This window comes from Pempheris klunzingeri, chromosome 2, assembly GCF_042242105.1.
Source record: "Pempheris klunzingeri isolate RE-2024b chromosome 2, fPemKlu1.hap1, whole genome shotgun sequence".
NCBI classification, from domain to species: domain Eukaryota; kingdom Metazoa; phylum Chordata; class Actinopteri; order Acropomatiformes; family Pempheridae; genus Pempheris; species Pempheris klunzingeri.
In genome coordinates this window covers 1,391,457-1,407,200 of record NC_092013.1, presented here as the reverse complement: position 1 = coordinate 1,407,200, position 15,744 = coordinate 1,391,457, and the positions used below count along the sequence as shown (strand labels likewise).

At 44.4% G+C, this 15,744-nt stretch overlaps 1 protein-coding gene and 4 non-coding genes across 5 annotated transcripts; all 5 read right to left on the bottom strand.

Annotated features, from left to right (window-relative positions):
* Positions 1 to 1,953: 1,953 nt before the first annotated feature.
* Positions 1,954 to 14,309, bottom strand: ahcy (adenosylhomocysteinase). The gene is made up of 11 exons (XM_070840753.1): positions 14,174 to 14,309; positions 10,402 to 10,592; positions 9,236 to 9,311; positions 8,185 to 8,337; positions 6,766 to 6,878; positions 5,611 to 5,818; positions 5,355 to 5,442; positions 4,004 to 4,121; positions 3,782 to 3,904; positions 3,598 to 3,669; positions 1,954 to 3,023 (listed from the first exon to the last, which is right to left on the bottom strand). Exons 1-11 carry the CDS (start codon positions 14,199 to 14,201, stop codon positions 2,892 to 2,894), a joined length of 1,302 nt encoding a protein of 433 aa, XP_070696854.1. The 5' UTR covers positions 14,202 to 14,309; the 3' UTR covers positions 1,954 to 2,891.
* On the bottom strand, positions 4,958 to 5,091 carry LOC139220728 (small nucleolar RNA SNORA17). Its single transcript, XR_011585860.1, has one exon. It is a non-coding gene; the product is annotated as a small nucleolar RNA SNORA17 (small nucleolar RNA).
* Positions 7,266 to 7,399, bottom strand: LOC139220646 (small nucleolar RNA SNORA17). Its single transcript, XR_011585852.1, has one exon. It is a non-coding gene; the product is annotated as a small nucleolar RNA SNORA17 (small nucleolar RNA).
* Positions 8,768 to 8,901, bottom strand: LOC139220723 (small nucleolar RNA SNORA17). Its single transcript, XR_011585859.1, has one exon. It is a non-coding gene; the product is annotated as a small nucleolar RNA SNORA17 (small nucleolar RNA).
* On the bottom strand, positions 11,419 to 11,552 carry LOC139220712 (small nucleolar RNA SNORA17). The gene has a single exon (XR_011585858.1). It is a non-coding gene; the product is annotated as a small nucleolar RNA SNORA17 (small nucleolar RNA).
* Positions 14,310 to 15,744: the final 1,435 nt, after the last annotated feature.

Here is a 15,744-nt window from a genome sequence, read left to right as displayed (position 1 = left end):
GTTATCAGCTGTGCTCTCATCTCACACCACGTCTCAAACTTTCTACTCTCACCTGCTCTCTTACGTTTCCTTCATTCTGCCATCTTTGGTCACCTGTAGCACATTTCTTCTTCTATTACTCATTTTATGTAGAAGCTGCCTCGTTCAAAGACAGTTACTCCACCTAGTGGTGAGACTGAGAAGTACAACACAGTCCAGGGCAGGTTCCCTGTGTGGGCCGTGTTCCAATACAGTTTTAGAATTTCCTGCGGGCCAATGAAAATTGGAGCACAGGCCGTAGTTTGGACAGCCCTGGTTTAGAGGGACAGGTCCAGAAAACATGGACATGATCCGCCATCATTTCTCCACATTCCCTCCAGCAAGTTGACTGAGAACCAGTTTGTTTAGTCTTCTGTTATAAAACATCCAGTCAGGTTCTTCCAACAGAAGTTAGAGAACTGGTGGTAGAAGACTGTTTTCCAGACATTCAGCCACATCTGCACTATTATTAATTATTATTAATATGTTGTTAATATTATGTTAATATTATTAATAAATATTTGAATAACCATTGGTGGATCTATTGGGTTAGGGCCTTTCACCTTTTTCCAGAAATACTCACAAAGCTGTAAATACCTGTAGAACTCTTTCCCACCTAACCCACATGTCTGACATGATACCAAGACTGATCCACTGTCTGTATCTATGATCTTGCTGTGCTGGTCGTATGCTGGCCATCTAAGCAGTTTATTTAGTTTATGAGTATTTGACCACTTCTACCCATACTTTCATCGACTGTCTGTTATTTTTAAAATAAAGTGTCAGGTGGTTTAACGTGCAGCAGGATGAGCAGACGATTTTAAAGGATAATGCTGGTGTTTTTTTTTATCATCAGTGTGATAAAACATAAAAAGGTGTTAAAGCAGTCGGTCCTGAGAGGCTCAGAGAAAACTGTGATTCAATTCAGTCACCATGTTGGTTTATGGGGAGGAGGAGTCATTTTGGATTTAACAATCACTCTGCTGCCCCACAAGCAATGCATTGTGGGTAAACTGAGACACTTAGCAGCAGAGGAGCGATATATTTTATATCCTTCATTTCTCAGCTCGCTCTTTCCTCGCTTCCTCTCCGGAGGGGTTCTAAGATAAGATAAGATAAGATGTTCCTTTATTAGTCCCACGAAGCAGAGATGTTCCCGGGCTGTAAACCGGGGGGGGGGGGGGGGGGGGGGCACTACGCTTCAGGGAGGAAAAGGTGCATTTGTTGGGGACTATTTTCAGCAGTGGATGAATCCACATTTGGTGCTCCAGTGTGTGTTCATGGTGATGAAGGAGCAGCACTCATGTTTTCACTCCATCAATATATTTGACCGTCTGAACGGGTCAAACATCCAACTTCAGACTAAACTCTCTGCAGTGAACAGACGCTGATAATCCAGATTTTTTGTGATAAATTGGAAACATTTGCTACAACTTTATCAGGACGTCTACATGCTGAACCAAAGGCTTTTAAAGACTTCCTACTCTTCATCACATGGAAGGCCGAGCTGACAGCGTTCAATAAGTTAGACCATCAAAAACAGTTCTATCATATTTAGCCTCCTGTTAGCTCAGCGCTAACCTGCATGAAGGGTTCTGGAGGTGAAACAGGACATAAAACATCCGTCTCGCTCATTTCAGACGTCGTTCAGTTGTAAATTAAAGAACAATCTCAGATCTGAGGCAGAGCTCCTCCTGAGCTGTAATCCAATCAGAGGCCTCCGAATGGACCTGAAAACGGTTTAAAGAGCTTCCATCTGGATCAGAGCTGCTGCTCCGACATCTGCTTCGCTTTTCCACGGCTAACTCCATGTTTATAATAAGATAGAGGCGGAGATAAGATCCTCCAGTGGACCTCGTCCTTAAAAAAGATCAAATCTAAAGAAAACACGGACGTTGTGTTTAAACTGTCGGAGAACCACACGGGGAAACAACACAGAGTCAACATGTTCTTTATTTTCCAGTTTCATCATCAATCTTTTACAAGCTGCTGAACTCTGTAACCGTTGGCAACCGTGGCCGCCGCTAACTTCGCCCTGATTGGCTGCAGTGAGTAAGTGACCAGGGAGGGATGTGGGGGGGGTAAGAGGGGCTTCAGGTCCAATTAATAAAAATCACAATTAAAAAAAGAAAAAGATGCGACAGAAAGAATAAGACTTTAATAAATCAGAAAGAAACATGACGTCGCTTTGGCAGAAGTTTACCTCCGACCCGACGCCTCGCCAGCGTCTCCTCGCACAGTTCAAGTACAGCTTTCATTAAGTGCTAACTCAGGGCGGCGCTAGCGGGGACGCACTGGAACATGGCCGCCGTGCGCCAAAACCTCTCTTCTCGATTCGTTAAGGTACAAAAGGAGAAAGCGGTTCTGACCCTTTCCACCATTAGAGAGGAGAGCGTGGGGGTTTATTTTATTCCATAAACGGAGAGGGAATGACGAGAGGAACTGTCTTGGAAGAGGTGAGAGCAGGTACAGCAGCACTTGGTGTGAAAGAAGAGCAGTGATGAGAGAGAGAGAGAGAGAGAGAGTCAGAGCAAAAATAAGATGACAAAACACTTCAGTAAAAACATGATGCTTCTGACAAACATTTAAATCTCCAGACGGAGGCTTTGGCTCGTCCACGGTCCCGCTGTGTCCGACAGATACCGTTTGATTTCACTTTAAAGCAAAAGCAGGACAAAAGAGGCGTTTGGTTTCAAACTCCGGCCACAGGACATCTTTAGCGTTTCACACGAGGCCGTTTAAGGGGAAAGCAAAGCACGAGCCGACCGCCGCAGAACCAGAAACTCTAAACGCTCCCACCCGCCAACACCCTTCCAGCGCCGCCGCCTCCTGCTCCTCCTCCTGTTCCTCCAGGCGGGGGGCGGGGGAGGGGCTCAGTAGCGGTAGTGGTCCGGTTTGAAGGGCCCCTCGGTGGGCAGACCCAGGTACTTGGCCTGCTTGTCTGACAGGGTGGTCAGCTTCACCCCCAGTTTGTCCAGGTGAGCGGCGGCCACCTGCTCATCCAGCTGTCAGGACAGAGAAACAAACGGAGCATCAGTCAAACACTCCGCACTTCTCTTCACTCTGAGGAAGAATTAAAGCTCTTTAGAGAGACGGACCGAGCTGATTATCAGTCATCCTGGTTCATATTGTGGTTTGTTTTTGTACAATAAGTTTGCTCCAAGTACGATCAATAATCCCAACATGAAATACTTTGATCATTTTGTGATGCTCACGATTACTTTTAGTCTACGTCGTCTCATTTCATATGGATTGCCAAATGAAGCCGATTCTGATAATGAGTTCAGATGAACTCTTCTGAGGTTTAACATGAAGATAAAAAGTAATGAGCTACAGAAGAAACGAGGACTCAGACTGACAGGAGGCCCATCTGCCAGCTCAGCTTTGTTTTTAGCCACGGAGGCTAACGTGGCTAACGTTAGCACCCGTCCTGCGTACACAGCGTCTGAAGAGTAACGACGGAGGACTTCACTGGATAAAACCTCCGACAGAAGTCCGTCTCTCCACTTTGTCCCTGATAAAAAGATCAGTAACTTCCCTCGTTTGCAGCCTAAACGTAATGATTATGAGGCGTCTGACCTTCTTGGGCAGGAAGTAGACTCCCAGAGGGTATTTGGAGGTGTTGGTCCACAACTCGATCTGAGCCAGAACCTGCAGGAGGAGACAGGAGGTGAGACTCATCCAGACTGTGACACACGTGTTGTTATCATGTTATCATGGCAGGGGGACGGCGGCCATCTTGTCCCTGTGAGGGTCACGGCACCTGGTTGGTGAAGGAGTTGCTCATGACGAAGGACGGGTGTCCCATGGCACAGCCCAGGTTGACCAGTCTGCCCTCGGCCAGGATGATGATGTGACGCCCGTTCTTCAGCAGGTAGCGATCGACCTGAGGAGGAGGAGGAGGAGGAGGAGGAAGATTAGAACCGTCACCGTGTGAAACTCCCGCCATCTAGAAGAGAAGATGGAGCCGTTTCAGTTTTCCTACCTGAGGCTTGATGTTGACCTTCTTTGCAGCGTTCTTGGTGAGCCAGCTCATGTCGATCTCACAGTCAAAGTGTCCGATGTTACAGACGATGGCGTCGTCCTTCATGTTCTCAAAGTGACTGCAGGGAACACACACACACAATTATTAACACACATTTGAGTACAAACAGCTGGATGTTTACTGGGTAAATAAATGATCAACAACACGCATGTTTAGCCAGTTTTAGATTTCAGACTGTCGAACCAGAAAACATCACTGTGGTTGTTTCGTCCACTGAGCAGAAAGTTGAAGACGAAGTAAACCAACTGATGTTGCTTCCACTCGTATTGTTTCCCCTTAACATATTGAATAAGGAATATATTATTGCCCCCACCCCCCCCTCCCATATGTTGTGCATTGTTAAATAAGAGCTGAAAATAAGTTGAGCTACACTGTTTGCTGAAGTGTTGATGGAATTAGCAGAAGGTGATCCTTTGGGACAACTGCACCTGATCACAGTAGGTCCACTAAAAGAGCTTGTTTGATCCACTGACAGGCTCAGAGTGTTATTCTAAGTGTGTGACAGCATCATGGAAAGGATCCCTACAGAGAGAGACCTGGAAGATCCTTTTGGTTTAACCACAAACAGCACACACACCAGACTACATTCACTAAAACAGGGATTTTAGAGAACAGGACACAGGAGCTGCTGCCTCCATCAGTTTGTTTGTGTACACAAATATTGTGTTTGATCCAAACTAACACTTTAAAATCACCAAACTCACAATAACACAAACTGACTGATCAAGACAACAATAGACCAGCAACCCCTGTGTTCTAAAAGTGTTGTTTTTGTCAATGGAGTCTGGTGTGTTTGAGGAGAGCGATACAACGGCTGTTTGTGTTTCATCTTTAAGATTTAAATATCCAAGTTCTCCAAGAACTTGATGCTCTTACAGCTACACTGAGTGTTAAAGTGTCGGTGGAGAGAATCACTCCGAGTCCTCTGTGTTGTAGAGTCTCAGTGCAGACTACCACCGCTCGCTCTCTGCCGCCCTGTGACACAGCTGCAACACTGACAGTTGGGCTGCAACGCCTCAAGGGGCAGTACAATCACTTCAACATACAAGAGGATGAACTGTAAAGGATGCCGTTTCTTTTCTGCATCACGATCCAGAGTTTGCAGGTCGTATCAGATCTCAGTCTGTCACTGAAAATATTCTCACTGTTTGAACGTTAAACGTGGCAACTTCTGTCCACCTGAGAGCGAAGGCTAAAATACTGATTCAGGCTGTAAAAAAACATTAAAGAATAAAAAGCACCAAAGAAAATTAATCCAGAGCTGGAAATGACCAAGGAGGGAGGAGCTTACTGTCCCAGGATGATGTCCTCACAGCCAGTGGTGGTGACGAAGATGTTTCCTTCCTTACAAGCTTCATCCATGGTCGTGACCTCGTAACCTACAGAGGAGGAAGAGGAGGAGCTTCATCATGTTTCAGGTGTTTCACAGAAAACCTCGTCTCTGTATTTAGAAACGTTTCTCATTTATGATTCATCATATTTAATGTTGAGTTTGGACTCCTGAACCAACTGATGCTTCACGTTCACAGCCGTCCTTCGTCACCTACCCTCCATGGCGGCCTGCAGGGCGTTGATGGGGTCGATCTCCGTGACGATGACGCGAGCGCCGAACCCGCGCAGAGCCTGGACGCAGCCTTTACCCACGTCGCCGTAGCCCGCTACCACGGCGACCTTCCCGGCGATCATCACGTCGGTGGCTCGCTTGATCCCGTCGATCAGACTCTCCCTGCAGCCGTACAGGTTGTCAAACTTACTCTGCAGGAAAATACGAACGGCGTTAGTCAGCAGGCTCACAGGAGCGACGGCAGAGGAAGACCAGAGGCCTGAGGCCATAAGGCCGAGGTCGCCCTTACACTTATCTAAAGGAAGCGTTATTCCTTAAGCAGCTAAATGCAAACACTTAGAGGTCTAAGGGTTTCCCCTCATGTGTTGCTAGAAGGTCTAGAGCAAACATTATCCTTAGAAAAGTTTAATAAGGGACCCATAGACTTCACTTCAAAAGTTCATGTTACAGAGCACAATAACCAATCAGCAGCCTGCTGTCTCGTCGCTGCGGCACCGTTAGGCTGAGAAACCTGACGAGTAGGATGAAACTCGTCTGTGCTGCTGCAGCGACTTTAACCAGCAGTGAGCAAGAACAAGAAAAACTGGGTACATTTAATTCATTTGTTGAGTTAAAAGGAAGGCGGTTAGCCTCTAAGCTAATTTAGTCAATGTAAAATGCCATAGACTTAAGCTAATTACGTTAGCATGTTGTATGTGAGGGGAAAACACGACAAGTAAAAAAGGGTGTGAGTTCGTCTGAATCCTGAGAGTTACTGAGCTGGACTTTTTTCTTTTTTAAATGTTCTTAGGAGTCAATTTCAAGTAAACTTTACAGGTTAGGAGCTCGTTCGTGCCTGTAATGTGCACGACTGCCCTCGTTTAAATGTATTTTAGAAAATCTAGTTTTACTTTATTTTATGCTGCTTCTCAACAATTTGACGTTTAATTCATGTCACTGTGTTCATTTCATATAAAGCGTCATGTATGACGAGTGACAAAGACGACTGCTACAGAAGTGAGTGAGGCGTAACCATGGAAACCAAAGTTAAAGACAAACATTTAAAAACAAACTCATCTACAGAGAGTGTTTGAATTGGTGTTTGTTTATGAGGATTATTGTGCATCCTGCATAGGATTAAAAGCTGGAGGATCGTTACCTTGGTGACGGAGTCGTTGACATTGATGGCGGGTATTTTCAGCTCGCCCTTTTTCATCATCTTGTACAGGTTGTGAACACCTGTGGTGGTCTCCTCCGACACCCCGCGGATCCCTGAAAACACAAAGTCAGAGTCATTTAGGAATTTAGTGAAAGTAAATATCGCCACACAGTGTTAAAATGGTCAGAATGGGCAAAACAGACTGCAACGTGATCCTTTGGGACAACTGATCACAGTAGGTCCACTAAAAGAGCTTCTGTACACAAATATTGTGTTGGATCCAAACTAAACACTTTAAAATCACCAAACTCACAATAACACAAACTGACTGATCAAGACAATAGACCAGCAACCCCTGTGTTCTAAAAGTGTTGTTTTTGTCAATGGAGTCTGGTTTCTTTGAAGAGAGCGATACAATGGCTGCTTGTGTTCAACTTTAAAGGTTTAAATATCAGAGTTCTTTCAGAACTTGATGCTCTTACAGCTACACTGAGTGTTTAAGTGTCGGTGGAGAGAATCACTCCAAGTCCTCTGTGTTGTAGAGTCTCAGTGCAGACTACCACCGCTCGCTCTCTGCCGCCCTGTGACACAGCTGCAACACTGACAGTTGGGCTGCAACGCCTCAAGGGGCAGTACAATCACCTAAACCTGCAAGAGTATGAATGATGTCTGGTGAGAAATCAGGGATCCAAACTAACTTTTCCTGTATTAGTAGCACTGATGCTCCCTACTGAAAACTTTAGGAGAAGCACATTCACATTTTAGCTGGTTTGGTCGTTAAACTGATGTTGGAGCTTCTTACAGGATCAAACAGGCTGCGTTTCTTCTTCTTCTGCTGCTTTAAACGTGTTTCTAACGGGATCAAACAGGCCGCGTTTCTTCTTCTGCTGCTTTAAATGTGTTTCTAACAGGATCAAACAGGCTGCGTTTCTTCTTCTGCTGCTTTAAATGTGTTTCTAACAGGATCAAACAGGCCGCGTTTCTTCTTCTGCTGCTTTAAATGTGTTTCTAACAGGATCAAACAGGCTGCGTTTCTTCTTCTGCTGCTGCTTTAAACGTGTTTCAAACGGGATCATACAGGCTGTGTTTCTTCTTCTGCTGCTTTAAATGTGTTTCTAACAGGATCAAACAGGCCGCGTTTCTTCTTCTGCTTTTAATGTGTTTCTAACAGGATCAAACAGGCTGCGTTTCTTCTTCTGCTGCTTTAAATGTGTTTCTAACAGGATCAAACAGGCTGCGTTTCTTCTTCTGCTGCTTTAAACGTGTTTCAAACGGGATCATACAGGCAGTGTTTCTTCTTCTGCGGCTTTAAATGTGTTTCTTGGGTGTATTTCCTACTTTGTTGTGCTGCAACTACAGACAGCAGCTAAAGTCAAAGAGTGTGTGTGTGTGTGTGTGTGTGTGCGTGTGCGTACAGACCTGCCAGCAGTTTGGGGTACTTCTGGTGGACCAGGTTGGTGAGGTCTCCTCCATCGTCCAGGATCATGTTGAGGGGTTGACCGTCTTTGAAGTACAGAGTCTGATCGATGCACCACACGTACTCCTCATCAGTCTCACCTTTCCACGCATACACTAAACACACACACACATATAAGTGTCTGACAACATTATGGAAAGGATCCCTACAGAGAGAGACCTGCCGTTATATCACTCTCTGCACACACACCAGACTACATTCACTAAAACAGGGATTTTAGCGAACAGGACACAGGAGCTGCTGCTCTGCTGCTGTCTGGATTATTTAGTTTGTTTGTGTTACTGTCTGTTACACAAATATTGTGTTGGATCCAAACTAACACTTTAAAAACATCAAAATCTCACAATAACACAAACTGACTGATCAAGACAGCAATAGACCAGCAACCCCTGTGTTCGAAAAGGGTCATTTTTGTCAATGGAGTCTGGTTTCTTTGAAGAGAGCGATACAACGGCTGTTTGTGTTTCATCTTTAAGGTTTAAATATCCAAGCACTTGATGCTCTTACAGCTACACTGAGTGTTAAAGTGTCGGTGGAGAGAATCACTCCGAGTCCTCTGTGTTGTAGAGTCTCAGTGCAGACTACCACCGCTCGCTCTCTGCCGCCCTGTGACACAGCTGCAACACTGACAGTTGGGCTGCAACGCCTCAAGGGGCAGTACAATCACCTAAACCTGCAAGATGTGCTGAGTCTGACAGCATTATGGAAAGGATCCCTACAGAGAGAGACCTGGAAGATCCTTTTGGTTTAACCACAAACAGCCGTTATATCGCTCTCTGCACACACACCAGACTACATTCACTAAAACAGGGATTTTAGCTCAGAGCAGAGAGCTTTGTTGTTTTAAAAAGAGTTAGTTCAGATGAAGTCTGGTGGCTGTGAATAGAACAATATAACAGCTGTTTCTTTTTGTACCTATCAGACATTTAGACACCAAAATATATAAAAGCAGGACCCTTTATGACATGCAGTACAGACAGGTGAGTGTGTTACCTGGGATGCCAGCCTTGGCGATGGCGGCTGCAGCGTGATCCTGAGTGGAGAAGATGTTACAGCTCGACCACTGGACCTGAGGACCGAGGAAGAGGAGGACACAGAGTTTAACAGGTTATCTGGTCAAAGACGGATTCATCTAGAAATAAATATAAAAGGACAGTTGGCTGAGGAGAACTCCTCGTTATACGATGGTGACCAAGATGAAGACACATCCACAAACCGACTACGTCCACTTTTTATTTAGACACTCTTGTTTAAACTGATCTAAAATAAAAGCTATAATAGATTGATTCTTTCTGCAGCTGAGAGCTCAGACTCTGAGCTGAGGACATCATTAGAGGGAGTGGAAGCAGAGAAACATCTAAAACATGTATTTATTGAGTTCTGGAACCTTTTAGCTGAGGTTGGACAGATTTTAGGGACATGAAGCATCTTAAGAGCCTCCAAGAAATGACGTCAGAATAAGAAGAAACGCCAGCGGACCATTTAGACTACTGAGAATAAAAGTGTTAACTTCATCACACAGGGCAGGAGCATCAGGACAAACAAATCATGTAACAAATGATTACATTTGTTAAATGTTGTGCCTGCTGCAGGTTTCAGTCCTCAGTGGCGGAGGTTCTGCAAAGTTCACGTCAGGCCGAGCAGCGTTTAGGAGGAGGACAGGCAGTGACGGGCTCAGGGAGCAGGTTAGTTATTCCCTGTTTGGTCTCTCAAGTGCAGGATCCTGCAGGACCAAACCAGTCTGACAGATAAAAACCAGACAGATAACAGAGCGCACGGCCTCGAGGCACCGAACATCCCAGACGCTTTGTACCAGAAAATGATTGAATGAAGACTAAATGAGCCACACGGGGATAGAAAACATAAAGATGTTAGTGGAAACAAAGCCTCGTCTCAGCACTGGACCAAGACAGCGAGGACGGTCTCCTAATTAGAAGAGGATTATCTCCTGTTGTTGGATCTGTGAGGCTCCTCCAGTCCAGCATCTCATCTGCCCACTGAATACAAACTGCTTCAACTATAAACGTCTTTCTGCTGCATGTTTTACTACATCCCTCAAACACTAGCATCTATAAAGCTAATTTATAAATAAAAGCAGACTCGGGGTGCGTCACACGCTGCCCGTTACTAAATGTTAACCAGCAGCTGGTAAAGGTCACCTCAGCTCCGAGGGCGGTGAGGGTCTCGATGAGGACGGCGGTCTGCAGGGTCATGTGGAGGCAGCCAGCGATGCGGGCGCCCTTCAGAGGCTTCGACTGGCCGTAGAGCTCCCTCATCTTCATCAGACCGGGCATCTCGTTCTCAGCGATGTCGATGGCCTTACGCCCCCATTCGGCCAGGCTGATGTCAGCTGGGGGAGGGAGGGAGAGAGAGAGAGGGAGGGAGTGTTCAGCAACGTTAATATCACAGGAAATAACCAGATCCTAAAGCTCCTCGTCTCTTTAATCCTGGTGACGTCTGGATTAAACCAATCACCTCTCGATTAAACAGAAATTTGATCAGTGAACTCGTCCAAAAGTGAAAAACGATGTTGTGCTGCTTTTGCCAAATGTGGTGCTAAGCTAACGCCTGCAGGCTAACATCCACATACATACATCTTAGCATAGACCGTACATCAGAAGGGGACGTGGCCACCATGGGCCGCCGTTTCGAAACCTCGAGTTTGGCTTTATAGACGTCGTCATCTTAGTTTATTTTTGGAGCCATAAACTCATTAGGAAATTTTCTCTACTGACAGGCTCAGAGTGTTATTCTAAGTGTGTGACAGCATCATGGAAAGGATCCCTACAGAGAGAGACCTGGAAGATCCTTTTGGTTTAACCACAAACAGCACACACACCAGACTACATTCACTAAAACAGGGAATTTAGCTCACAGGACACAGGAGCTGCTGCTCTGCTGCTGTCTGGATTATTTAGTTTGTTTGTGTTACTGTCTGTTACACAAATATTGTGTTGGATCCAAACTAACACTTTAAAAATCACCAAACTCTCACAATAACACAAACTGACTGATCAAGACAACAATAGACCAGCAACCCCTGTGTTCTAAAAGTGTCGTTTTTGTCAATGGAGTCTGGTTTCTTTGAAGAGAGCGATACAACGGCTGTTTGTGTTTCATCTTTAAGGTTTAAATATCCAAGCACTTGATGCTCTTACAGCTACACTGAGTGTTAAAGTGTCGGTGGAGAGAATCACTCTGAGTCCTCTGTGTTGTAGAGTCTCAGTGCAGACTACCACCGCTCGCTCTCTGCCGCCCTGTGACACAGCTGCAACACTGACAGTTGGGCTGCAACGCCTCAAGGGGCAGTAAAATCACTTCACCATACAAGAGTATGAACTGTAAAGGATGCCGTTTCTTTTCTGCATCACGATCCAGAGTTTGCAGGTCGTATCAGATCTCAGTCTGTTACTGAAAATATTCTCACTCTGTGTTTTGAAGCAGATGTGACGTCACATTACTTTGATCAGTTAGCTTGTTTGTGCGTCACAAAGCCCCGTCTTCTGCAAGCTAAAATTACCATTTTTTTCAATGAAGTCTGGTGGCTGTGAAGAGAGCGATGTGTAAAAATAGTGCCCTGGTTCCCCTTTCAGCACGTAAACTGGTACAGACTGACTTTATCCTTGCAGGTGAGTAGAAAGCATGCTTTGCCTGGTAATTTCACCTCGCGGCACACGGGGACACTGACTGTGCAAACAGTCGGGCTGACTGCACTGAACCGGCCCTGGGCTGCGTGACCGGCCACAGAGGGGATTAGAAACCGGTTCACACCGAGGTCAGAGTAGTGGCGGAGGTAAAAGCCCACCGAGTTCACCGCTATCATCAGACAGGATGAACCTGAATCACTGAGCTCAGCAGGGTCCAGTACCAGCAGGTCCTGGGGTTCAAGTCTCATCAGCTACACGCCGGCCAAAGGCACGTTATTGATTATTCATGCTAGTTTATGGTCACAGGTATGAGTGCAAGACGTAAACCAGACCTGTGTGTACAACCTAAAACTATCTGCTCCGTTCACCTTCAGTAATTTACCACTACAGCTTTTCCAAAGTCAAACTACATCTTAAGTTTTTTCCAGCACATTAAAGCTGTGGTAAATCACATAGTCAAATCAATGAGGCTCCCTGATTCCTACCATGTCTTTATCTAAAAAACTAATTATTCAGTCAGGTAGTGATTATTCTTTTATTAAAAACATGTCTAATAATATTTGGTATCAAAGGAACACAGGCCTGTTTTTTACTGTCCAGAATAAAAAACGTTCCCCTTGTTGTCTATTATCTGATCATTAAGATACTGCAGCAGTGGGGACTTTATCAAAAACAAATACACCCCAGTGCAACACTGCATTGATCGGTTGTGTGTAAGAGGTGAGGCTCACACACACACACACACACAGGGGTAAATGAATGAACGTGTCTTCAGGACTGGATGGATGCGGTCCCCGAGGTGGACTGTGGACTTCAGCCTGGGGTTGTTATCCTTTAACGCGACGTTGTGAAACTTCTTCTAATAGCAGCTGCTTCACAGAGCGATATTTTCTCAGACAAAACCAGACGCCTCCTGTTTAAAATGTTACTCAAGCAAGAGTACGACAAGTATGAGCATCAAAATATACTTAAAATACCAAAAGTACTCATTCAGAACGGCCCTTTTCAACATAACACGGGTGCATACAACGTTTTAACAGGAACATTTAAGCACTTTCAAGGTACACAAACCAAAAACTTCCATACCTATCACTGTATTATCATCACACAGTATCATTTCATTTTAAATATTAACAGATCTTTGGTTTGCATGAGTGATTTAGTTGAAATACCAGACTATGTTAAAAATCAACCATCTTTTTTTCCAAATAGTACATTTGAATTTAAGCATATTCCTAAAATCTGACTGTTAAAATGAAGTTTCACAACTCTGCACGAACCCTGATAATACAGGAGACCCTATTATCAGGTTATAATAACTGCTGCAGATGGAGAATGTGGAGCCAATTTTGATTTATTAATATTAATAAATAGTTATTTACACTTCACAGTATCTAAAGCTGCAAGATGCATGTAGTGGAGCATAAAGTTGGATGAAAATAGTTATACTCAAAGTACAAGTACCTCATATTTGGACAATATTAGAGTAAATGTCCCCCTGTAAACCTACTTTAATATTTACCCCTCATACGATGCCGGAGCCAAACAGAATTTAGTTATAAATGCATTTATTTGGACATTTAATCGTGGCTCAGGGAGCTGCTGCACTGGAGCACCACGTGTAGTCCTGCATTACTACGGTATGTGAGAGCTTCATGCAGATCTGCCTCTGCCTGCTCCTGTCACTCATGCAGGAACGGGCGGCAGGGCGCATGGCATCGCGGGAGTTGTAGTTTACAAACACAGCCCGAGACGAGGAGCGTGACGGCCGCGGCTCTGCTAAGAAACTACAACACCCAGAGGCTACGGAGGTCTTCTCCGTCCAGCAGGAGCTCATGTTCGGCGCTAATATGACTGTTACATGTCGGTTCATCGTCGCATTTCACCGACCTGCGGCATGTGTAAATCTGAGAGTAACGGCTTAAAATGACGGTGTAAACATGCTAAACATTGAGCTAAGTAACAGTAACAATTTCGTATAATTTACCGCATGTTAGCAAGCTAATGTTAGCAGGAATGAAGCCGGGAAAGAGCTCCTTTAAGCCCCGGAACGAGCCCCAAACCAGCCTGATTTATCCCCCTACTTTTACTCCGCTGCATGATTAGCTCTAATGCTAAATGATTAGCTCTAATGCTAAATGATTAGCTCTGAGGCTTAATGATTAGCTCTGATGCTAAACCCGTCTGCTAGCAGAGCCGCCAGCCGACATGATGGTTTCCATGGAGTTAGCATCATGCTAGCTGTTAGCTAACTGTGGACAAACTGAAACATGTCGGCACTGACCCACTTTGAAGGGGAGTTTCTCGGACATGGCGGCTTTCTGGCGCTTCGTTCCGGGGAGGATGAGTGCAGCCTGGCCGACGGACAGAGGCAGAGAGGGAGGGACACAAACATGACGGCTCGCTTTTTATCCTCGCAGCCACATTCAAACCGCTTTACCCCGCAGGGCGGCTCAGCCCCGGGACGGTCCGGCCTTCCTATTGGCTGCTGCTGCTCCCGCCCCGCGCCTGAGCCTTTTGATTGGATGGCGGGTGGTGTGGGGGGGCCAGCCAATGAGAAGTTGAGGTGAGGTGTGGGCGTGGCTGTTTGGTGTAGGTGCAACAGGAACAGGTTAAATCTGGTCTCTGTAGTGTGACACTGGGCATCATACCTGACAGAGCAGATCACATGTAACATGATCTATAACACATGTAACATGATCTATAACACATGTAACATGATTTATAACACATGTAACATGATCTATAACACATGTAACATGATCTATAACACATGTAACATGATTTATAACATGAAATATGATTTATAACACATGTAACATGATCTATAACACATGTAACATGATTTATAACATGAAATATGATTTATAACACATGTAACATGATCTATAATACATGTAACATGATTTATAACATGAAATATGATTTATAACACATGTAACATGATCTATAACACATGTAACATGATTTACAACACATGTAACATGATTTATAACACATGTCACATGATTTATAACATGAAATATGATTTATAACACGTAACATGATTTACAACACATGTAACATGATTTACAACACATGTCACATGATCTATAACACATGTAATATGATTTATAACACATGTAACATGATTTATAACACATGTCACATGATTTATAACATGAAATATGATTTATAATACATGTAACATGATCTATAACACATGTAACATGATTTACAACACATGTAACATGATTTATAACATGAAATATGATTTATAACACATGTAACATGATCTATAACACATGTAACATGATTTATAACATAAGAAACATGATTCATAACATATGTAACATGATTCATAACATCTAACATGATTCATAACATATGTAACATGATTCATAACATCTAACATGATTTATAACATATGTAACCTGGCCTCACAGCCATTGGAGGAGCTTGCTGTGCTGCGACAGCCTCAATCAAAGAACTAACATGTCTGAACTAGCCCTTTAAAGCACCAAAGTCACACAATATCACAAACAAGCTGACTGATCAAAGCAGCATTAGACCAACCAGCAGCACTTCCTGCGGAGACTAAACTAAAATTATTAAGACTCGTTAGACTCTTTTTCTGAACTCTGTAAATAAACTGTTCTGCTTTAACATTAAAACTCCTCATTACTTGTCTTTTGGTTATTTTCTCTCCACACACACACAAACATGCAGAGCAGGTTTGATTCATCTGAAAATTACTGAGGAAGAAAATAAAATATGTGCAGCGCGGTTCAGGCGTTAATGATGTCGGCACCATGAACCCAGATATCCTGGAGGGAAGGAGGCAAAGTCTGGAGGAGAAACTCGGCCCTCTGGTAG